The 22,736-nt window shown below is 61.6% G+C and overlaps 3 protein-coding genes across 4 annotated transcripts in view; all 3 read left to right on the top strand.

Moving 5' to 3' along the window:
• STK40 (serine/threonine kinase 40) overlaps positions 1-12,197 on the top strand; it is a 34,952-nt gene extending 22,755 nt beyond the window's left edge. For both annotated transcript variants that reach the window (XM_014606529.3, XM_059729449.1), the window contains exons 8-12: positions 5,497-5,612; positions 7,804-7,948; positions 8,337-8,456; positions 9,125-9,209; positions 10,092-12,197. In XM_014606529.3, coding sequence (XP_014462015.1) covers positions 5,497-5,612; positions 7,804-7,948; positions 8,337-8,456; positions 9,125-9,209; positions 10,092-10,310 — 685 coding nt within the window. In that variant the 3' untranslated portion in view covers positions 10,311-12,197. The remainder of the gene's footprint in view (positions 1-5,496; positions 5,613-7,803; positions 7,949-8,336; positions 8,457-9,124; positions 9,210-10,091) is intronic.
• Positions 12,198-12,815: 618 nt separating this feature from the next.
• Positions 12,816-14,660, top strand: EVA1B (eva-1 homolog B). The gene is made up of 3 exons (XM_006264891.4): positions 12,816-12,912; positions 13,723-13,818; positions 13,924-14,660. Exons 2-3 carry the CDS (start codon positions 13,752-13,754, stop codon positions 14,349-14,351), a joined length of 495 nt encoding a protein of 164 aa, XP_006264953.3. The 5' UTR covers positions 12,816-12,912; positions 13,723-13,751; the 3' UTR covers positions 14,352-14,660.
• A 1,126-nt stretch (positions 14,661-15,786) lies between these two features.
• LOC102561772 (uncharacterized) lies at positions 15,787-21,905 on the top strand. Its single transcript, XM_059729448.1, has 15 exons — positions 15,787-15,885; positions 16,278-16,458; positions 16,706-16,866; positions 17,022-17,181; positions 17,307-17,477; positions 17,604-17,695; positions 17,828-17,985; positions 18,342-18,445; positions 18,623-18,847; positions 19,182-19,267; positions 19,454-19,590; positions 19,899-19,988; positions 20,545-20,753; positions 21,018-21,224; positions 21,545-21,905. Exons 2-15 carry the CDS (start codon positions 16,306-16,308, stop codon positions 21,830-21,832), a joined length of 2,241 nt encoding a protein of 746 aa, XP_059585431.1. The 5' UTR covers positions 15,787-15,885; positions 16,278-16,305; the 3' UTR covers positions 21,833-21,905.
• The last annotated feature ends 831 nt before the right edge of the window (positions 21,906-22,736 follow it).

The following is a 22,736-nucleotide window of genomic DNA, read 5'->3' as shown; positions in this document are numbered from 1 at the left end:
GGGGAAGCTTCAGAAGTCTCATCCTCTGTGCTAGGTGAGGAAGGATTATTTTCTTACTTTCTCAAATGCAGGATAGCTCTTGTGGATGGCCTGTCACTGTGCTGTAGAGGAGATCAGAGTAGATTATCATAATGGTTCTTGCTGGCCTCAGAGTTACAAATCTGTAAAAGTTGTCTAGCAAAGGCAGCATAGCAAACAACTTCACTTTTGCTGGTTGGCGAGTGGCAGGAGAGTATACTGGAGAATGGTTCTTCTTAGTAGGACCTTGGGGAGAATGGAATAGAAGTGAGCTCTAGTTGTATGCAAGTGGCATTGTCTTTGGGGTTTTCTGATTTTCGCTTTTTTTACTAAAACAAAATAAGCGAGCATAAGAGCTGGGACACGCTCAGAGCACCTTTGTGTTTGCAAGGGCTCGGATATCTGGATGCTAAACTGCAACACTCATGGAAGAATCCCTGTTCTGTGATTCAGACCAGCATAACTGTAAGCTCTGCTCATCCTCACAGGTGAATACAGATTTCCTTTACAGTAGGGCATAAGAAGCTCGGCGCTGCTTTAACACAAGATCCACCTGCAGCACAGAGTACCTCCGAACCTGGCTTTTAGTTTTCATAAACACCCAGCTTCATTAACAAAGCATGCTCTGTTTAACAGTTGGGCAGGTTTTTGGTAGTTACTGACCCCAAGCTCAAACTGAGACCTGAAAACTCACCTCTGCCTCTTGCTGCACCTGAGGACTATTTTATCATTTGAATGTATAAGGCAGACTTGTGCTCTTTAACGAGCAGTTCTAGGAATGATATGCACTGCACCTGCATGCTTCAGCTGTTGTGCACTCTTGGCGTTTAGGTCAGTGTGGATATCATAATGACTGTCCTTGCCTGGATGTGATTCACAATCAAAATGTGGTCAGTACAGTGATGTCTCTATGTGTAGGGAGCAAGATCCACTAAATAACCTGTAGACTGATCCTGTCCTTATTGCAGTCATGCTTCTTGCCATTGTCACTCTGGTCAGCCAGACTGAGGTCCTTCCAAGTGATCCTTCCAGAAACCATCGTTCAGGTACTTCAAGAACCCACCTCCAGATAGCTGGCTTCAAGATCCCCTCCCTGTGACCTAGACATCAGGTGTTGTTCCCCATTTTATCTTGCTGCACAGAGGCAAGGCCTATTTTTGTTCTATTCTTTCTCTGAAGCCATCAACTTCAGGCTGCTGCTTCTTGCCTGATATTGTGGAGTTGCTTAAACTCCTGGGACCTGACCCTGTACTTGGCCCCATCTAGGCTGCCAGTCAGGGGTTGGAAGGTAGAAAAGACCTTGCAGTTAACAGTTCTGATAACCAGCTGCAACCAGGCTTCCACTTTCTCTTCTATGAACAGAAGAGCGGGATCCCCTCTTGCGGTGTGCATTGGACACAGGGCAGACTCTGGTCCTCCTATTGTTAGCGAAATGACAATGGAGAACCACCTTCCCAGAAACATCAGGGCACACAGCCCCACCATCCCCAGGAGTAAGTTCCTAGAAAAGGAAAAAACGCATGGCATCAGCCAAAAGGTCATAGCTGAACCGTGACTCATACAAAGCAAACGGTGCTGACGCAAATCTCAGTTTACCACCCCCCCACCCCCATTCCTTTTGGATGGGAATGATTTCCTTGATGGGATGCAGCCGTCATTTCTCTGCAGTCAGACTGGAGAAGCTGGTCACTAGTGATACAGCAGTGGAGAGAAAATGAAAAAATGTTCTGCGGGAAATGGAGGGTCTCCGATTTATCCTGGAGGACATCAGACCTGCTGCCTGCCCTCAGCCTATTTGTTGTCTGAAGCAGAGTAAACTTAGCTGGTTAGCTGGAGCGTTTAAACTGAGTGGGTCTAACAGGAGCTGTATACCTGAGCATGTGTCCAGTGAGCTTCTGCTTGTGCTCACATACACTTTACAAAGACTGTGTAAGACTTGCAGTGAGTGAACCTTTGGGTGCCTTGCTGTGTTCCTCTCACATGGCCTTCCAGCTGTAGGTGTCAGATGATTCCCTTCCTTTCCTTAGGGCTTCCTGCATGTTTGGCCATCCAGGCCTTCTCCTCCACCTCTTGAAATACAATGGTAGCAACTTTATCCAGCGTTAGACTCCCAATTGCTCTTAAGTTTTGGTTTGGAAATAACAGCAGTTGCATCTCAGCCTGTACACAATCTAACCTCACATCCTGGAGGTTTTCATGTGCCAGTACTGCAGAACACTTGGTATCTTGGGGCCTGTGCAGTCAACATAGGACACTGTCCTGTGGATTATCAGATTAAAGTGCTTTAACAAGTCGTTCCAGGAATGACATGTACTGCACCTGCACACTTTGGCTGTTTTGCACTCTTGGCCTTTCGGTCAGCCTGGGTTTCATAATAACTGTCCTTACCTGGAGGTGACTTGCTCTATGATGATTTGGAGCTGCCTGTTTTTTTTGCATTGTAATAATGTCTAATGCCCTTTTATTTTCAAGATGCCCAATGAGATTTTCCAAGCATTTTTAGTTTTTAGTTTCCTGTTTGTACGGCTGGTTTCATTGATATGAAACACTGACTTAACAGCTCCATAAACTCGCTTTGTAATGAACTTCCAAACCAGAGGAGAATATTGTTGAATATGGACAAGTTTGGACTCTTGCTTCCATCCAAAAATAAGTCGTCATGGTTATTTTTTAGTGTGCTATTAACGTGCATCTTTAGTGATTGCTAGGGATGGTGCATTGCCACCTTAACATAGAGCGGGACACTTTACTATGAAAATGGCAGAGAAGCCTGAAAGATAGTCTCTTGTCTCAGAGGCTGTGGCTTTAGAATGAAAGCATCAACATTCCTTTGAGATGGGTAGTTGGACCCATTTTGTGTATACAGTGGGATGTGGACAGGAACCATGCAAGTCCATGGCTTTCCCAAAGCTGTCTGTGGAACCTAGAAGAGCAAAATCCAGTGTTTTACAACTGAGCTGTGTCGAGCACCACTGCTCATATACTTAAATTCCCTTCATGCTAAATGAACTCCCGGTGCTGCAATCTGTACTGTAATTACTAGGAAAATCAAATCACTGACAGTCAATACTGTGTAACAGCTTGTAGTAAAATATTTACTAATCTAAATATAGCCTTTCTATCTGGTTCTCTTCATCAGTGCTGAAAATATTTTCCTTGTTCCCATTAGTTGAATTGATACAAGTTCTAACTTATTGACTTATAATGAACTAACTTCCAGCATAAATAAGTCACTTTACAGACAAGCTGGAAAGCACAGTTCCTTCCCTGAATAATTAACTAGTTACAAGGCATGGGGAAAGGTTACAACCTAACAGCACGTGGTAGCAGTGGGATGTGCATGTGTTTTGTCATCACTTGGGACCTCACTGGCTTGGGCAGGTCTTTCCTGTATGGTCAGACTGCCAAGTTGGTTGCTCAGCTCCATCTCAGGAAGGCAGTCTGTTGTATCCGCTGGAATCGGCTTATAGGAGAGTTCAGAGACTTTTCAGAGCGGCCTTGGCAAGCCAGTGACATTGGTTGACACGTTATCCTGCTTGCTCCTCTGTGGCATAAATGTCCTTTCAAAGGCTGTGGATATGCTGGTCTCAAATGCAGTTCCTCGTTTGTGCTGAAGCTGCAGCAGTGTTTACCCGCAGCATCCTGGATTGTTGTTGGTGTCCTAGAGGAATTTCTCTTGTTTGCTTAGGTTTTTGCCAGTCTGTTAAGGGGCTGAAGGGTGTGAGAGATGGAGAGAAGCTGTGGGAATGTAAAGTCTTAACTTGGCTCCAGCAATCCTATAACGCTGGCTCCCAGGAGAAGGCATCTGCTTGGGAGTACCTGCCCACAGTGACCCCAGTGCCTCCTGGAATGCAAAAAGAGGCTTTTGCTCCCAAGAGTGGGTTGTCTGTTTCTGCTGCAACCGTTGATGGCTTTCAGAGATTCCTATGTTGGCTTGCAGTGTTTAATGCTCACCCCTGGCAGAGGAGAAACCTTTGACCTCCGGCTTAGGATCAGGGTCCTGCCTAGTGGGAAGAGAAGCGGACAGAAGGAGTTGCAGTGTTTGCCTCCTGCTCCAGGCAAAAGATGGAGTGGAGCATCAGACTGTTAGTCATGGCTGTGCAAGGGCCCCTCAGTAGCCTGCAGGGAAAGGCATTTGGCTGCACACCAGCCTTCAGATGCACAAAACTGCTTGGGCCAACACATGGCTAGTTTGTGCTCTGCTAAAACAGTGAGTTTTAAAAGCAACAAAACAGTCAGCTGTGGCGAGAGAGAAGTTTGCTGTATCCTCTAAAGCCACGAATCATTGGAAAGGATGGGAGGTATTTCTGAATAGACTCACAGGGCAGGACCAGTGGCTTGGGGCTGATCAGATGTGCTCTTCCTGTGCCTGACATGCTGGTGCAAAAACTCTGTTCCTCTGCTGACTGGAGGAGTGCGATGGGCTGCCTGCTTCTCTCCCCTGCCCCCGGCATTTAAACTGCACGTGTCACGTTCCTGGCAGAATGAAACCGGGGAAGGTACCACCCCCCGGAACACGTGCACGCTCTAAAACCATGTCTAGCTCAGTCCTCCTCAAGAGCAAGTGCAGCAGCTGGGTTCTGTGATTACAGATTAGATCATTTTTAAGTGACTAAAAACGAGGCAACCCTGAGCACTTCTGCATGGGTCTGAACACTGCATTGCTTAGATGTTTCTCTTCTTTCCCAGCATGTCTCTTGATGCTCTGCTTTTCACATCCCTTAACAGCAGAGGCTTGTGGGAGCTCCTCAAATACATCTTACTTTCTTTAAAAATCATCATAGCTTTTCCAACCAACACTTGGTTTTGTTTGACTCGTCTCAGTTTAAAAACACTTTCCAAGGCAGAAGATGATATAATCTTCCTGGCAGTGGCTCTGGGCTCTGTCCTCCCAGTTGTATGTTAAGATTTTATATTCAGTTGATTATTGCAAGCTTAACATAGAGGTGATTAATTTCCCTTTGTGAAAGCAGTTAGAGCAGGCAGTCCTGTAGGAAGTAGCGGTATTTTCATGTGAAAAAAGCACATATCCACAGTTCCCAATTCCCTTTACCACGAAATACATAAATGCAGGGCTTCTTTCTGGGTAATTGATTCAACTTTGTCCGTACCTCGCATATCCACAGAGTCTGGCAGCAAGTCTCTGCCATGAAAGAGTGTTGCAGCAGAGTGCTGGTAAACAGCAAGGACTGGGGAGTGGGGGGGCATATTGAGAGAAACAGAGAGAATTACTTCTCAAACAGGAGTACTGCAACTTCCTCAGGGTCTTAAAGCTTTGGAGACTTTAAATGCCAGCACAGGGTCCCCCTACCTTGTAAACTATGAACCGCAAGTCACGTTAGCACTTTGGGATTTCACCTCCCCTGGCAGGCAGGGTTACAGCTGCTGCTGCTCAGCAGCACAGTGTTCCTGGAGAGCAGCACAAAGCTGGCTCCAGGCCTGCCTCCCTGCTCACTAATACATCGTAATCCTCCACAGGACTCACCGGATAACCATAACTAACTTCTGTCTTGGAAAGCACCTCGTGAGTGAAGACGACCTGCTGAAAGATCAGCGAGGGAGCCCAGCCTACATCAGCCCAGACGTGCTCAGTGGTAGGCAGCCCCTTCCCTCCTGGTGGGAGCTCATAGCCCCTGTCCCATCACTAGTGTTCTGTAATATTTGTACATGTTCTCACTACTAAGCAGCACTTCCTTCTGGTAAGAGGCCTTTGAAGTCCCCTTGCGTCCTGATGTATGATTGAGTCTGTTTTTCCAGCAGGGAGGGAGTTGGGCAAGGAGAGATCATTTTTAGGGTTTGTCTCCAGTCAAAAGCTAATTTGGACTAAGGCAGGGGAATAAAGCAGCATTTGGGTCTGTTCTTCAATAACTCCCTTGGGGACCATCTCCTGTGCTCTCCCTCTCTCAGTTCTTTTCCACTGGAGGTCTCTGTGGCTTCACAGGCTACATACCTACCCCGGGGCCAAAGCAGCCACAGGCTCCGGACCCTGCCCCAGATTCAGGACTGGAGTCTGGACAGCCCTTGCCCCATGCGGACTCGCAGACTTGATCACAAGCAAGATGTTCATTGAGTTTCTGGGAGACTGATCCTAGTACAGAGAAGCCGCCCTCTGTCTGCCTTGCTAATGTGCCTGTGTGAGGGGGAGCTAAAAAAGGAAGCCACAATGAATCAGTGTTGTAGGTCTCACTGGAAGGAGCTATCTTCTAGATGGCATGAATCTTGGGCTCACAGAACATGACTTCTAGAGGAGTAGGGGGGAGGAAGTGGTGGAGGTGCTACGCTGAGCTGTGTGTGGCAGAGCACAAGTGCAAATGTAGCAAGGACTCCCGTGAGTCACAGGAGTCCTTCTCTTCATCCCAGGTTGTGGTGCAGTGAAAGGTGTAAAGCGCCAGTCCCATGGTGGGTCCTGTAGTGGGCCAGTGCTGCAGCGTGAGGCTTCCCAGCATGCCTGGGCACAGGGGAGGGGTCCCTGAGCGCTGGGCCATGCTTGTCACATCAGACTCCAGCAGTCGTGTGTTTCTGATCGCATCTGAAGGCTGAGTCACAGCATCTTGACAGGGTTGTATCGGAGCCAGATGCAGGAAGCCTGGAGCTTGCCTTCTCATGTGGAGGCTATGGGGAGGAGGGGGTGTGAGCTGACTTCCTGCAGATTGCTGCTCAAGTGGTGGAATTTTTTTGTCAGGGTTTCCTCCCCTGTTCCCCATGCTTCTCACTTCAAATCCTAACAGAGCCAGGATGGCAGGACCCTCAGGAGGTCACATCTAGCCTGGCCCCCTGCTCAAGGCAGGATCCTTGCTGCCCAAACCATGCCAGTCTGAGGCTCATGCTCCTCAGTCTGATTCATGATTACAAGCTACCATGTTCCTCCCTGCTTTGGCCTTGTGTAGCAGGAAGCCTTTTCAGTCTCTGACATCCACAAGTGCTTTGCCTTATGCTCATATAAGCACCACTGAAATGCAACTGTTTCAGGGGGCAGACACTAACCAGTGAGCACTTAGGGACAGTGGGGAAACCTCTCGGGCATCTGCAGCATTAGATTTAAAGGAGACGGGACCGGAGAGAGAAACCACCGGGCTCAGTCTTGCCAGGCCCTAAATCATTGGTTCCCAAATTGGGGGGGGGGTCCTCAGTAGGGTCACGAAGGGTTCTCACACATTCACATTCATGTGCATGGCCCAGGGTCGGGGCTGCTGTGCACAAAGGGGGCAATGGCGGCTCCCCCGTCCCCAGGCCACTGCTGCACTCTGCTCCCCGCAGCCCCTGCAGTGCTGGGTTGGGAGGTCCTATCAGTGGCCAATTTAGGATTGCAGCAAAAAAAGGTTGGGAACCAGTGCACTACATACCTGTGTCCAGAAGAATGAGGGCTGAGGGAGCGCCCCCAGGATGGGAAGCTGCAGGGCTGGGGCACAGACACAGGCCAGGCTCCGAGCTCCATGGAAGGCACCTAGTGTCTGGTCACAGGAGCCTGCACATCACTCGTCTCAAGGCCCTGTTGTAAATAGTTCTTTCCACCACAGGAAAGCAGGCTGACTTCCTGAACCCCCAGCCCCAAACTGCACTTCCACACAGAGTATGCCCCTTTGTCAAGGACCTTTTTGAAGGCAGGCCTCTGATGCAGGATGTGGGGTGTTACCCATGCTGCTTTAATGCCTGACTGGCTCTAATGCTAGATTCTAATGCTCATGCTTGCTGTTGGAGGCTGGTCTACATGCGATGCTGTGTTCCTTCTCTTGAGTGCTGCCAAGGGCGAAGGCCCCATGTGATGTCTGTCCCCTTCCTCTGCAGGTCGGCCGTACCGCGGGAAACCCAGTGACATGTGGGCCCTGGGCGTGGTGCTGTTCACCATGCTGTACGGCCAGTTCCCCTTCTATGACAGCATACCTCAAGAGCTCTTCCGCAAGATCAAGGCTGCCGAGTACACCATCCCTGAGTGAGTCCCGCACCCCTGCCCTTGGTTCCAGCTCCTCAATGTCAGGTGGGTGGGAGGGCAGGCCTCAGCCCAGTGCAGAGCCAGAGCCCAGCAGGCACTGCTCTCCTAGGCACGGGAGTGGAGCTGAGGTGCCTCATCCAGCATGAGCACGGCCCTGACCCGTCTGCCTCCATTCCCCTGCCACAGCACAGGAATAGGGAATGCGTTGGTGGCTGGAGCAATGCCTGCTGCTCAGCTCTGACCAGTCAGAGCAGTCGCATGCCCCCAGCGTCCCACCCATCCCTGTCCCTGCTTGGCCCCGCAGCACCCTTGCTATACATCCACGTGTGCCTTGGCTGCGTACCCCTGGTGCCCTTCCTCTCAGCCTCATGGTGGTGTCTCTTGACAGAGATGGACGGGTTTCTGAAAACACGGTGTGCTTGATCCGGAAGCTGCTGGTCCTGGACCCGCAGCAGCGCCTGACTGCCTCCGAGGTGCTGGAATCGCTCAGCTCCATCATTGCGTCCTGGTAAGTGCTCCTAGGTCACCAGAGGGAGTCTGCATCCTTGTGTGGTCAGGGACATCTCCCACATGAAACAGGAACACGTTGCCACAGAAACGGCAGCTCCCCAGGTCCGGCTCAGCAAAACCAGGCATGAGACCTGGAGGGGGAGAGCTTGGATCTAGAGCAGACTGGGAAGGGTGGTAGGAGTGAGATTGAAGGTGCCTCTCCAGGGATTGCAGAGCCAGTCAAAATGGGCTCACCCCTTACCCATCCCAATGTGGCTGCCTGTTCCAGCAGATGTTTGTGCCAAGTAGGCACTGACTGTCCAGCGCTGTGACCCCAGCATCTGAGGCCAAGGGCTCCCAAGCTGGATGCAGTCATGCCCTGCCTGAGTCAGCCGTCAGGCTTGGTGACTTCTGGAGCGGTGGCTATTTTCACTTGTACCTAGGCCAGACTACGAATCCCACATCCTGTGTAGAGCTCTGGGCGCTGGTAACACAACTTCCTTCAAGTCAGAACAACAGTTAGCTGTGGGTTTGAAGCAGCCCATTGGAGGCACAGACAAGGCTGCACCTATGCGCTGCAGTGCCCCGGATGCACCTGGCAAGCTAATTCTGCAGTCCCTGCACGGCAGCTGGGCCAAGCCCTGCACAAGTTCTGTCCTGCATTGTTCATGCTCTCTCTCCCCACAGGCAGTCCATGTCCTCACTCAGTGGCCCTCTGCAAGTGGTGCCTGACATTGATGACCAGGTGGCCAACCCAGAGAACCCCCAGGAGGTGAGGATGCCACGGCAGGGGGAGGAAGGGAGTGGGATTGGTGTTGGGAGTGGCAAGTGATGGATCAGCACAAGTGAGTGGGGAGCTGTTGAGAGCAGGCTGATGCCCAGCAGCTCTTCCAAAGGCCCACACAAATCTGTCCCAGGGCTAACGCCTTCCTCTTGTACTGCTGCTGCTCCACTGCAGCTCCTGCCTTCTCCTGTCCCTCTGCTGAGCCCACAGCATCTGTGCTAACAAGGGCTGTGGGAGGCATGAGCTGGGCAGCTGCTGAGAACCACACTTGCAGGTGCAACAGCAGCGCTGTGTGCAGCCCCGTCCAGGGAGCAGCCAGCTTGGGGGCACATTCAGGTGGCCTTGTGGCTTTCCTGCTTCTGCAGTTGAGCTTGTTTCCTGGAGGGAGCGGGAGCATGGGGCGGGGGGGGGCAGCAGGGCAGCAGTATCTCGAGGATCACCTGCCAAGTGCATAAACATCCTGTTTGCTGTGAGCAGGGAACCTACGTGCCTGCCAGCCCCTGGCCTGCTGCGCACGCTAGCCAGGCCTCTTCCCAACATGTGGGAAGCGGCACTGACCACTTACTCAAGCTTCTCGCTGGGCTTGGAAAAAGCATCAGTCAGCCTGAAGCCACCAAAGAGCCATCTTGCAGATAACCAGCTGCAAGTGTCACTGGCTTCTTTGATACAGATGGCCCTCATCTACCAGCTGCAAGTCTGGGGCTGTCTGCAGCAGTGGTGAGTGCCCAAGGAGGGGTGAGTGCCTCCCCTTGTGGTCACCCTGGAGCAAGTCCTGTAGCAGGCCAAGGCCAGCGAGGGTGTTAAGGGGTCAGGCTGCAAGCATGCGTGACCAGTGCCAACTGGCTCTGACTGGGTCTGTCCTGGCTGCAGGTGAAGGTGACAGAGGAGTGCTCACAGTACGAGTTTGAGAACTACATGAGGCAGCAGCTGCTCCTGGCAGAGGAGAAGAACACACTGCATGAGGGCAAGAGCTTCTTGCAGAAGCGACAGTTTGGGAACATCCCGCCCGTGCGGCGCCTGGGGCACGACGCCCAGCCCATGAACCCTCTGGACGCAGCCATCCTGGCCCAGAGATACTTGCGGAAGTAGCGGCCCTGTGCCCACAGCACAACGCACCATCCTGCAGTCTGCCTCTCGCCTCACCTGCCACAGCTCGACAGCAATACCCGTGTCCCCTGGGAGAGAGCAATGTAGCAGTTCCTCCAAGCTCTACGAAGGGACACACACTCGCTCTGTCAGAGGGAGAAGACTGAACAAGCTGGTTTTGGAAGCAGCAGACTCTGTGTCTTCTGGAACCCTTGTTTTTAAATCCAAGCCTCGATGACTAATTGCTTTTGATCATGACTTTTTAATCTACCTCTCTTGTCTTTGTAACCACGCTGTCCTCCGGATCGAGCAGCAGCTCTGGGGAAAGGAGATGATGATCGAGGGTGAAGGCGGCTTGCTGGCGCACGCGCTGTGGTGGGCTGCGTAGCGTAACATGGAGAGTGGCTGATTGCATTTGCTCCATATGGTTTGAATAAGCTTAATTTTTATCTGGGTTTCATGGAAGTAGTAACTTCTTGAAGCCTCCCACTCCCCCCCCACCTCTGCATCCAACCTTTGTTCTGTTTTTAACATCCCACTGGTTTGAACACTCTTGTCTAACCCTCCTTGGTCTGCGGGGTCCTGGTCACAGTGCCACAGGGTCTGAAACAAGCTACATGCAAATATTTAACAGCCATGTTCCCTTGGTCAGCTAAGGATGAAGCTTGTTTTCTTGTCAGAGGAACCAAGTGAGACAAGAACAGCCCGTTGCAGCCATGGCCCAAGCTCTCATCCGCAGTGCGTGGAGGTCTGGCAGAGCTCCTTTAGGCCCTCTCTGGCTGCTTCCCCTGTGCATACTTTCACCCATTTTTTTTTTTTTTTTTTGGTTTTTTCCCCTCCTCTTTTAGCTTCAGAATATATGATTTAATCTATTTTTTCAGTAGCTTATCTGAGGTGCAGTCGATTTTTGCATTAATTCTGAGTTAGTTTTCACACTTCATTTGTGGTACAGATCTAATATATGAGTTACAATGTGAACAAGTTCCCCAGAATACTCTGTTTCGACCCAGCACAAGAGGCCTCCTTATCAGCCAGTGCATCCTGCCCTCTGGGCCTAGCAGGAAAACTTGGCAGTGTGCGTGCACCTGGGCCCCTGGAGCCAGGGTGGAGGGGTGTCCCCAGTGCCACATCTGGCCCCTGGACCATGGTGAGAACAGGGTACACTGTTTCTGAGCCTCGTTTTGTGAACTGGATGCCTGTCTTGCCAGATAAACTGTTCTCACCACAGGGCCAGGGCCGAGGCCCTGGCCTATCCCAGAAGCATGTTCCTTCCCGCAGGTGGCACCCCAGACCCCGACTGCGCTGTGTTACCCACTGGCATGTTGCCCTCCCCAGTAATAGTGTGATCAGCTTGAAGGCAGTGCTCTGACAGCCAGGTTCCCTGGTGTTGGGAGTGGGGCCAGGCCACACTGGAGCAATGACATGGGCAGAGGCTGGCGAGCTCTGCACTGGGGTGCAGTGGCTGGGCTGCCTACAGGAAAGGCTTCTTGCGAGCCCTGGGGCTGGGGCTGTTTCTCCAGTCCCTGCCTCAGGGCCCTGGCACCTACTGCCTCTGTAGGGCCCTGGCCTCTGCTTTCCTGGGGCTCAGCAGCCCGTGTCCTTGCAGTCAGTGGCCTCTTGTGCCTGGCCACGTGCCTGGCCACTGGCCTGGGTCCTGCTGCCTTAGAGCTGCCAGGGTAGGGGCCTGTGAACACTAAGGGGGGGTCAGGCAGATAGGATGAGAAGTCCTGTTTGCCTTATTTATTGTTGTGGGGAGGGTGGGGGCGTGGAGCTGGGGCTGCCCCCCCACTTGAAGCAATACCGCTGCGCTCGGGCTGGGGCCGGGAGGGCCCCTTTGTGTAAAGACCTATTTTTGTATGGGCGAGCGCAATAAACACTTCCCTCCCTGCAGTGCCTGTCTCTCTGTCGGGGTCCGGTGGGACTGGGCATTACCCTGGGGCCTTGGGGTGGCAGTGTGGGGGGAGTGGGAGATGGGGGGCTACCAGCCTGGGGAGCAGGGTTGGGCAGGGGGAGGCTGCAGGGTGTGGGGGCAGCCTGGCCCACGGGAGGGGGAGAGGGAGGGTGTAGCGGTGGGATCATGGCAGCGACCCGGGGGCTTCAGCCTGGCCGGGGGGCAGTGGGACTCCTCGTCCCCTGGGTTTCCTGCTGTGGCTGGGCTGCTGGGGCTCCGACTCTTGTCTTGGGGCCCAGCCCGGCCGCAAGTCCAGGCGCTGATCCGGGCCCGGAGCTGTTCCGCGTGCCTGCCCCGCACAGATCCGCCCCCGGGGCAGCGCTGTCCCGCCCGGCCCGAGGAGACGTGGCCCCCGGTGCCCGGCCCGGCCCGGGCCTCGTGGCGGCCGGTCCCGGTCCCGACGGGGTGGGGAGGGGAGGGGAGGGGAGCGGAGCGGAGCGGAGGGGAGGGAAGAAAAGCACAGGTCCGGCCCCTGGTGCAACCCCGGCCCTGCCCCGCCCGGGGCCGACCCCCTCCCCGCCCCGCCGGGGCTCCCCGGGCGGCTCCTCCTTCACGCGGCGCTCCCCCGCCCCCGCCCCGATCTGGTGCGGCCGGAGCAGCGAGTGGCTCCTTCCCCGCGCCCGTCCGGCCCCGGCCCCGGCCCCGCCGCGGCAGGTAGGCTGGTGCGCGCCCTCTGCCCCGGGCCGCCACCTCGGGCGCAGCCCCCGCGCCGGGGCCGGGGCCGGGGCCGGGGCCGGACGGGCCGCCCGAGGGACGCCGGCTGGCCGATGGGCGCGAGTCGTGCCCGGGTCGCCTCGAAGGGGCGCGGGGCGGCGGGGGCTGCAGCAGAAGGGGCCGTGGCCCCGGTTCGTGCGGGCTGCGGGGCCTGGGCCGGGGCTGCAGGGGGCAGCCCGCGCTCCCCGCACTGCCGCTGGGCTCCGCGTCCCGCGCACCACACCGAGCGGCCGCGGGCGGGCGCCACGTCCCGGGCTGGGCTCCGCCGGGGCAGTGCTCCCAGCCCGGAGCCCGCAGGGGAGCGGGGCTGAGCCACGTCCCGGGCCCGCTGGCGTCGCCCCCGCCCGAGCGGGTCCGGACCGTCCCGGCCGAGGACGGGGACGGGGCGGCGGGGGGCGCGGGGAGACGCCCCGTCCGAGCCCGGCTCCGCGCCCCTCGGGCAGGGCCGGCAGCCGCGAGCCCTGTGCCCGGTGCAGGCCCAGCTGAGCGGGCTCCGCCGCTGCCCCAGGCCCGACCGCGGCCGCCCTGTCCGAGCCCCGCGCCCGGAGCAGCCCCGGCTCCGTGTGAGCAGCCCCGTGGGCGCCGGGCTCGTCCCGCCGCGCGGGCTGCGCCCCCGTCCCGCGCCGCAGCGAGTGCCCGGCACAGCCCCGTGTCCCGGGCCGGACGGGGCAGTCGCAGGGCAGCGCAGCGGGTCCCGGCAGCCCCCGCCCCGCCCCGCCCCGCCCCTCTCACCGCCGCCCCTTTCCCCAGGGGCGGCGCCGGCGCCGGCGGGAGCCGCGATGGAGACGTACAAGCGGGATGTGGAGCTGCTCAGCAGCAGCATCGCGGCCTACGCGCACGTCCGAGGTGGGTGCGGGGCCGGCGCCGGGGTGCGGGGCCGGGCATTCCTCCCCCCCGTCCCGTCCCGTCCCACCCTGGCGGGCCTGACCCCCCTGTCCCGCGGTCCCGCAGCGCACCCGGAGAGCTTCGGGCTGTACTTCGTGCTGGGCGTCTGCTTCGGGCTCGTGCTGACGCTTTGCCTGCTCCTGATCCGCATCTCGTGCCAGCCCCGCACCCGCCCCGGCCCGCGCCCCCGCCCCGCGCCCCGAGCCCGCGGCTCCGAGCAGGACGACGACGACGACGAGGACGAGGACGACGAGGGCGCGGCGGAGCGCGGGGAGTCGCCGCTGCCGCTGACCGAGCTGCCGCCCGACAGCCCCGGAGCCCCCGACGGCTCCGCCAGCGTCTTCGCCTCGGCGGAGGAGCTGGAGCGGGCGCAGCGCCTGGAGGAGCGGGAGCGCATCCTGCGCGAGATCTGGCGCAACGGGCAGCCCGACCTGCTGGGCCCCGGCACCGGCACCGGCACCGGCACCGGCCCACGCCGCGCCCGGTACTACTGACCCGGCCTGCCCCGGCTCCCGGGGACCCCGACGCCGCTGAGGCCGGGGCCGGGGCCGCTTGTGGGCGCCTGGTGCGGCCGCCCCCTCCCGCAGCCGGACTGGACTGGACGGACCGCCCCGCCGGGACCCCGGGCTGAGGCTGGGGCGGCGGCCGGGAGCGGGAGCTGGGCCCGGTCACAGTGCAACCGGAACCGCCGGTACGAGCTTCCCGGCCCGGGAGCTGGCCCCGCTTCTCCCCGGAGCTGCCGGGCCGAGACTTGCCGCGGGGCGCCCGGGCTGTCGGTGTTTGCATAAAGCAACGGACTTCGCCGCGGCCGCCTGTTCTCTCCCCGCCTCTGGGGATGGGATGGGACGGGATGGATGGGATTGCGGGAGAGGAGGCACATCCGGGCTGGGGAAGTGTCCTCCCCCCCTGGGGCCGGGGCCGGGCCCCTGGCCCTGGCCGGGCTGCGCTGGGCTGGCCTCGTCCGGCCACGTCGCTGCCCCCTCCCCGGCTGCGTTCCCAGGCTCCTTCCTGTCCCGGCCGCGGCCCCCGCGTTGCTGCCAAGATGAGCCGCGGGGCCTCTCCAACAGCGTCGGCCCGGCTCGACCCGGCCCATCCACCCGCCGCTGCCCTGACCGGGGGGGCTGCCCTCGAGCTCCAGGCGGCCGTCAGCACGGTCTCCTGGGGCAGGGCCAGCGGCAGGGACCCCGCCCGTGGCTGGGAGCAGCAGGCTTCGGCCCCCGGCCCCACTCCGAGCAGGGGATAAAAATAGCCGCCCGCCCCGCCCCCAGCTGCGGCCGCGCCAGATGTTTTCCAGATGTGCGGCCCGGCCCCGCGCCAGCGCCAGGAATGCGCGGCCTGGGGCGGGGAAGGGGCCGCTGCCGGGGGGCGCAGGCGGATGCGGGTCCTGGGCGGGAGCTGAGCGCGCTTCCTGGCGGCTGCCCCGGTGCCCCGGCCGGACGTCCCGCACTGCCCCCGCCGCGGGAGCTGTGGGGAGCGGGCCGGGCTCGGCGCTGTCCGCGGCCGTTATGGAAAGGCCCGGCCCCGGCCCCGGCCCCGGCCCCGACCCCGACCCCGACCTCCCTGCCGTGGCCTGGGCTGGGCGCTGCGCGGTGCCCGCGGGTCAGGGCGCCTGGGCCCCGCAGAGGGTCGACACGGGACAGGCCCGCGCTGCCCCCACCACTGCAGCGGGCCGGGCCTCACTCCGGAGCGACTCCGCATGGCCCCGGGGAGAGGCGGGGGCGACCCCTGTCCCCCGGAGCTGTGCAGCCCGCAGCGGTCCCGCCTCGCGGCGGCTCCTGCTCCTACCGAGCCGGGCCGGGGACAGAGCCGCGCCCCCACCGCCCCCGGCCGGGGCAGAGCCCCAACCCAGCGAGCTCCGCCCGGGCGCGGGGCGGGACAGGGCCCAGGGGCCCCTTGTCGCCTCCGCATCGCGTGACTCGCGCGGGGCTCCGCTGAGCCGCCGTGCGGGACGGGCCTGGGCCCCGCGTGCTCGGCCGCCGACCGCGGCTGCGGGGGCTCCCACCCTCGGCGCGCAGCGGCAGGGAGCGGGTGAGCGGGGCCGGGGCCGGGGCCGGGGCCGCTCCAGCCCGCAGCTCATGGCCTCCCGGGCCGGGCCGCGCTGGGCGGGGGAGCGGGGCAGGCCCGTGGCGGCGGGGGCGGGGGCAGCGCTGGCGCCCTGCGGGAGCTCCGCGGCCCAGGCCACGCGTGGAGGGGGCGGGGGTCGGCTCCCGCGGCCCCCCCGCGCGGCTGGCCCGCAGACCGTGGGAACCGGCGCTCCGCGCTGCTTGGTGCGGGGGCTGTGCCGCCCACGCCCTGCCCCGCCCCGCCCCGCCCTGCCCTGCCCAGCCCAGCCCAGCCCAGAGCTAGCTGCGGCCCAGCCTGGGCAGGGGCGGCCCCGCTCGGCGCCACCCGACAGGGCCCGTTTCTCTCCCTCTGTCCAGCCCGTGATCTGCCCGGGGTCCCGTGAGCATGGCCCAGCCCTGCGCCGCGGCCCTGCTGCTCTGGGCGGGCCTGGGCCTGGGCCTGGGGCAGCAGTTCCCCTTCCAGGACCCTTCCCTGCCTTGGGACCAGCGGCTGGACGACCTCGTGGGCCGGCTGAGCCTGGAGGAGATGGTGCTGCAGGTGGGGTGGGGGGCTCGCGGGCAGGGGGTCCCGAGAGGCCCCTGGCCCTTCAGCAGACTGGGGCATCCCGCGGAGGGGGCTGGGCAGGAGTTGGGCCATGGTAGCTTGTGGACCCTGGTGGGATGCACAGCCAGGGTCTGGAAGGAGCTGGCTGCCCCTGCTGGCTCTGCCCCGTCTCTCGTGTGGGGCAGGGCACAGGGTGCCCACAGCCCGTGCTGCCCCATGCCCACCCACATCCGCCCCACAGATGGCAAGAGGTGGTGCTAGGGGCAACGGGCCAGCACCGGGCATCGAGCGGCTGGGCATCCAGCCCTACAACTGGAACACGGAGTGCCTGCGGGGCGATGGGGAGGCCCCGGGCTGGGCCACTGCCTTCCCCCAGGCCCTGGGGCTGGCTGCCTCCTTCAGGTAGGGCTGGGCAGGCAGTACCTTGCCTGGAGGCTGGCTCTGCCCCTGCCCTTCTCCAGGGCAGCTGCTGTGGTTTTGCGGGGTGGGGAGAGGCTAGCTCTGGGTTGCGCCCTGCCTGCCCCCTCGGCACCTCAGCTGTGCCCCTTGCCCCACAGCCCGGAGCTGATCTACCGCGTGGCCAATGCCACAGCCACCGAGGTGAGAGCCAAGCACACCCATTTCATGGCCATGGGCAAATACAGTGACCACACAGGCCTCAGCTGCTTCAGCCCTGTGCTCAACATCATGCGCCACCCACTCTGGGGCCGCAACCAGGTGAGGGCCATATAGCCCGGGGTCCCAGCTGCAGCAGCAGCAAGGAGTGGGGTGCGGGGGCAGGAGCCCCAGTGAAGGTCCTGGCCACACGGCCACAACAGGGACGTGTCCTGTCTATCCCGCAGGAGACATACGGGGAGGACCCATTCCTGAGTGCAGAGTTGGGGGCAAGTTTTGTGCAGGGGCTGCAGGGCCCCCACCCACGGTACGTCAAGGCAAGCGCAGGCTGCAAGCACTTCAGCGTTCATGGGGGGCCTGAGAACTTGCCTGTGTCCCGCTACAGCTTCGACGCCAAGGTGAGGGGGGGTCCAGACAGGCAAGGCCAGGCTGGGGAGGGGTGGCACTAGGGAGCTGCTGGGCCAGGGCCGGGGGCCAGCAGGGCTGACCACATTGACCAGGCTGCTCCTCCTGGCATCCTGCAGGTGGGGGAGCTGGACTGGAGAACAACCTTTCTGCCCCAGTTCGAGGCCTGTGTCCGTGCCGGCTCCTACAGCTTCATGTGCAGCTACAACAGGTGCCAGCGGGGCTTGGCTGGGGAGGAGGGAAGCTTGGCAGATTCTGGGATGGGGCCATGGCCCGGCAGACGCTGTCCTGTGCTGGGACAGAGCTGCCCCCAGTGGCTCAGCACTGACCCACCCGCCCCCAGGATCAACGGGGTACCGGCCTGTGCCCATGAGCAGCTGCTGATGGGGATCCTGCGTGAGGAGTGGGGCTTCCAGGGCTATGTGGTGAGCGACGAGGGTGCCGTGGAGCTGATCCTGCTGGGCCACCACTACACACACAGCTTCTTGGAGACGGCTGTCGGTGAGCTGGGGTCGGGGGCTGTCTCAGGGTCCCTGCTGCTCCAGCTCCTGCTGCTGCCTGTTCCCAGGGAGAGCAGGTCGGCATGAAGTGGCTCACAGGGCAGCAGAGGCCAGGTACTGGGCTGTGGCCTGGGTTGTTGCCTGGGCCCCATTCCCAGCTATCACCACCTTGCACGAATGTCGCCCCGCTCAGTGCCCCAGTTTCCCCAGGGGCAGGGATCCACCTCTCCTCCCCCATAAGCCTCCAAGGGCTCAGGAGCCCTGGGAAGGGCTTTGAACCTCCAGACGAGCTGCACAGGTGCCTGAGCTCACAGGGGCCCTAGGTGACTGATGTGTTGCTTTCCTCCTACTGTGCAGCCGCAGTGAATGCTGGCCTCAACCTGGAGCTGTCCTACGGCTTGCGGAAGAACATCTTCACCCTCATACCAGAGGCCGTGGCCCAGGGCAACATCACCATGGAGGTGGGAGCCATGGGGCAGAGGCAGTGCCAGCAGAAGGCATGGCACCAAGGATGTGCCAGGTGCTGGCTGACCTGGGGGCAGGGGACTCAGGCTGCTCCAGGCACCAAGCTGGGGCCAGGGGGCCCTGGGTGAGGAGGAGCTGTGGTTGCCCCTAGCTGAGCCCCTGGGTTCTTGCAGACAGTGAAGGCGCGAGTGCGGCCACTCTTCTACACGCGTCTGCGGCTGGGGGAGTTTGACCCACCTGAGATGAACCCATACCGTGCACTGGGCATGGACACTGTGCAGAGCCCAGCCCACCAGGCCCTGGCACTGGAGGCTGCCATCAAGACCCTGGTGCTGCTGAAGAATGCGGAAGACACGCTGCCCCTGCGGGCCCAGGACCTGGCAGGCGGGCGCATTGCTGTGAGTACCCCCCACACAGACACACATGGGAGACCCAGGAGCCAGGGGACCAGGGGCTGCCTGATCCCTGGGCACCCTCAGTCCCTCCCACAGGGCATGCACTGCTCCCTGTGGCCATGGGCAGACACCACAAGGGCAGAGTAGAGAGAGTGGTGCCCTGAACCCCATTCAGATTGCCGGACAGTGCCGCCTGTCCCCTATGATCCCCATCCTGGCCCCTCTGCAGCCAGCACATCCTGTGGCCAGTGCCTGGTGCTCCCCAGTCTTCACTCCCCTGTGTGGGGGCCCCATGGCAAAGCAGGCAGCCTCCCTGCCACCCTCCTTCTCTCCACAGGTGGTCGGCCCCTTCGCTGACAGCCCCCATGTCCTGTTTGGGGACTATGCGCCCGTCCCAGACCCCCGGTACATCGTCACTCCCAGGTAGGGCATAGGCTGCCCCCTGCTTTGCAACTACCCCCAGGGCAGGTCTGGCTAGAGCAGGGGTCATGCAGGGTGGACACCATGGTTTGAAATACTGCCTGGCTCCTGCTCCTGGCCATGCCCCTTCCCTCCACCGCCAGGGCCAGGGCCAGGCAACGCAGTACGTGTCCTTCCCATGCCACGCAGGAGGGGCCTGGAGGCACTGCCAGCCAATGTCAGCTTTGCGGCTGGCTGTCGTGAACCACGGTGCCTACACTACGTGCCCGCTGAGGTGAAGGCAGCCGTGCGGGGGGCCAACGTTGTCATTGTGTGCCTGGGCACAGGTACTGGAGGTGCAATAGATGGGACGCCTGTCCCTAGAGGTGGGCATGGGGTGGGGGTGCAGCTTACAGGCAGCTCCTCTGTGGCTTGCGGCTCTCAGCCCCAGGAACCTTTGGCCAGGATGAGGTCCACAGGTTGCCAGACTTGGAGCCTCTGCTAAGAGGCCAGGCCCCTCATACCTTCACAGGAGGGGCCTGTGGTAGGGGCTGGAGCCAGGGCTATCCTGCTGTTTCCAGAGGCTCTGCCCAGCCTGGTCTCAGGGCGCCTGGGGCAGCAGGGGACAGCTGACAGCCTCAGCTATTTCTGCCAGGGATTGACGTGGAGTCGGAGACGAAAGACCGGAGGGACCTGGCTCTGCCTGGGCACCAGCTGCAGCTGCTGCAGGACGCAGTGGCCGAGGGTGAGGCAGCACAGGGAAAGGAGCAGGGAGAATGCTGAAGCTCCTAGGGCAGGGGTGGGCGAAATGCGGCCCGGGGGCCGGATGCAGCCCACCAGGCCATTCTATCTGGCCCGCTGGGCCCCTAAAATTTTAGAAAATTAATATTAATCTGCCCTGGGCTTTCTGTTACTTCAGCCCTCGATGGCTTGCCAAAACTTAGTAAGTGGCCCTCTGCCCAAAATAATTGCCTGCCCCTGTCCTAGGGGCACTCCCAGCCTCCAGGGGGGCAGGCCAGTGGGGAAGGGCCTCTGCTTTGTCCACCAGGGGCTTCCCAGGAACCACATGGCTCCCCAGGACCCTGGAGGGGCAGGGAGGGTCACCTGCAGGGACTGAGGCCTTGGTGATGTGCAATTCACCCAGAGCCTGGAGGGGACTGCGCTTGGGGTGCTGCCTAGTGCTGCCCTGCTCTACCCAGCCCATGCAGGGACAGGGGTCTGTGCTGAGCCCAGAGTCCCTGGGCCCTGTTGCAGGGAGCGTCCAGATCGTGTGACACCCCTCTTTCCCGTCATCCCTGCAGCTGCCGGACGCCCCGTCATCCTGCTGCTCTTCAACGCCGGGCCCTTGGATGTGAGCTGGGCCCAGACCCACCCCAGTGTGCACGCCATCCTCGCCTGCTTCTTTCCAGCACAGGCAGCTGGCACTGCTGTCACCAAGGTGCTGCTGGGCCAGGACGGGGCCAACCCGGCAGGGCGGCTCCCAGCCACGTGGCCAGCTGGCATGCACCAGGTGAGGCCGATGGGCCTGGCCCTGCTGCTAGGCTCGACATCGCTCAGGATCTCCCCAGGGCACTCACCCCCTGGGCCATGGCTGCCTCACACTGTAGCAGGGGGGTGTTGCCCATGGCCAGCACAGCCTAGTGCAGACCCTGCCAGGGACCAGCCCCATGCCCCCCACATGCCTGCAGCCAGTGGGCCCCTGGGTGGGCCACCTTGGCCTGGCCTAGCATGTTGCCAGGGGTTGTGGCTGACCTCACCTGCCTCATGGCTGCAGGTGCCAGCGATGGAGAACTACACCATGGTGGGGCGGACGTACCGGTACTACGGGCCAGAGCCCCCGCTCTACCCCTTTGGCTATGGCTTGTCCTACACTTCCTTCCACTACCGGGACCTGGTCCTGGATCCCCCCACCCTACCTGTCTGTGCCAACCTTAGCATCTCCGTGGTGCTGGAGAACAGGGGGCCACGGGATGGCGAGGAGGTGAGCGCCACTGGGCATTCATGGCACAATGTGGGGAAAGGGCCACACTGCTGCAAGGTTGGTGGGGGTGGGGTGGTGCCTGGGCTCCCTGTCACTGGGTGGGGTCCCCCCACGTTGCCTCCTGGGCTCTGGGGCACATGGCCAGAGGGGTGGTGGTGCCAGGTGGTGCCCAGAGTGGGAGATGGGCTCTGGGTGCTGGGTGAGAGCAGGTGGTGGGGCATGGTGCTGGCCTGGCTGCCCTGGGGCTGTGACACTGCCCTTGCAAGGGCTGAGCAGGGTGGCTTCCTGCTGCCCCCAGCTCCTGCCTCCTCCCCCCGCAGGTAGTGCAGCTGTACCTGCGCTGGGGCCGCCCGTCGGTGCCGGCACCGCGCTGGCAGCTGGTGGGCTTCCGCCGGGTGCCCCTGGGTGCGGGCCAGGCGGACAAGCTGCTCTTCGAGGTGCCCCGAGCCCGGCGCGCTGTCTGGGCAGGCCAGTGGCTGCTGGAGCCGGGACCCTTCACCCTCTTCGTGGGCGGGCAGCAGCCGCAGCAGGCCCGGCGCGCCAGCTCTGCCGTCCTGCGGGGAGACTTCACCGTGGCCGGGGCGGCCCGGGCCCTGGCGCAGTGCTAGGGCGGCGGGGCGAGCCGGGCCGGGGCACAATAAAAGCGGCGGCCGGGCCCTCTGTGTGGCTGCCTGGAGCCCGGGACGGCTTCGCGCCTCCGAGACAAGCGGGTGGGGGCTGCACCGGGACGGCGCGGCGCGGCGCGGCGGGGCGGCCAGGGGGCCGGGCCGGGCCGGGCCGGGCCGGGGCGCGGGCTCCGGCCGGGGGGGGCCCGCGGGCGGCGCGGCAGCCCCGGCCCGGCCCAGCGGCCACGGGCTCCCCGGGCTGGAAGCGGCTTCCCGACCCCGACCCTAGCCCCGGGCCCGGGGGAAGCAGGGGCGGAGGCGGGCAGGGCCCCGGGACGCGCAGCTCCAGCGCCCACCTCCGCCTGTCTCCGCTCCGGGCCGGGCCGGGCCGGGCCGGGCCGGACCGCGATGCCGTCGGAGCCGCCCCCTCCGCTGGGCCAGGGCTGTTGGGCGGCGGGTCGCGGCGGGGCCGCCGCTGGGCGGGAGAGGAGGAAGGACCCGGGGGCGGGAGTGTCCTGCCCCCGCCAGGGCTGCCGGGGCCGGGCTCCAGCCGCCCGCGCCGGTGCTGCCTCCCCGCGGCGGCCCAGAGCCCGGCCGGCGGCGGCTGTAGGGCCTCGGGTTGTTGGGATCGGGGCCGGTCCGGTCCGGTCCGTGCGGGCTCTGTCCCGCGCCGTCCCCGCACTCGGCACGGAGCAGACCCCGGGCTGCATGAACGCCCCGGCCCCGGGCACCACTGGAGCCGCGCTGCGGGCGAGCGGGCGGGACCGAGCGCCGGGGGCGGGTCGCGGGTCCCTCGCGAGCTCCCACCCCGCCCCGGGGCCGGCCCGGCCGCGCTGGCGCCGCCCTCGCTCCATCCCTCCATCCACCATCCATCAGCTGCTGCTGGCCCGGCGCAGCCGCGCTCCTC

This window comes from Alligator mississippiensis, chromosome 6 (assembly GCF_030867095.1).
Source record: "Alligator mississippiensis isolate rAllMis1 chromosome 6, rAllMis1, whole genome shotgun sequence".
In the NCBI taxonomy this organism is placed as follows: domain Eukaryota; kingdom Metazoa; phylum Chordata; order Crocodylia; family Alligatoridae; genus Alligator; species Alligator mississippiensis.
This window is presented reverse-complemented; position numbering and strand designations above follow the sequence as displayed.

Bases quoted from the DNA above. Each gene is read 5' to 3' on its own strand.
- EVA1B (XM_006264891.4), top strand. From the start codon at position 13,752: ATGGAGACGTACAAGCGGGATGTGGAGCTGCTCAGCAGCAGCATCGCG. The intron at 13,819-13,923 runs GTGGGTGCGGGG...GCGGTCCCGCAG, and splicing joins GGCCTACGCGCACGTCCGAG to CGCACCCGGAGAGCTTCGGG.
- LOC102561772 (XM_059729448.1), top strand. From the start codon at position 16,306: ATGGCCCAGCCCTGCGCCGCGGCCCTGCTGCTCTGGGCGGGCCTGGGC. The intron at 17,696-17,827 runs GTGCCAGCGGGG...ACCCGCCCCCAG, and splicing joins TTCATGTGCAGCTACAACAG to GATCAACGGGGTACCGGCCT. The intron at 21,225-21,544 runs GTGAGCGCCACT...CTCCCCCCGCAG, and splicing joins GGCCACGGGATGGCGAGGAG to GTAGTGCAGCTGTACCTGCG.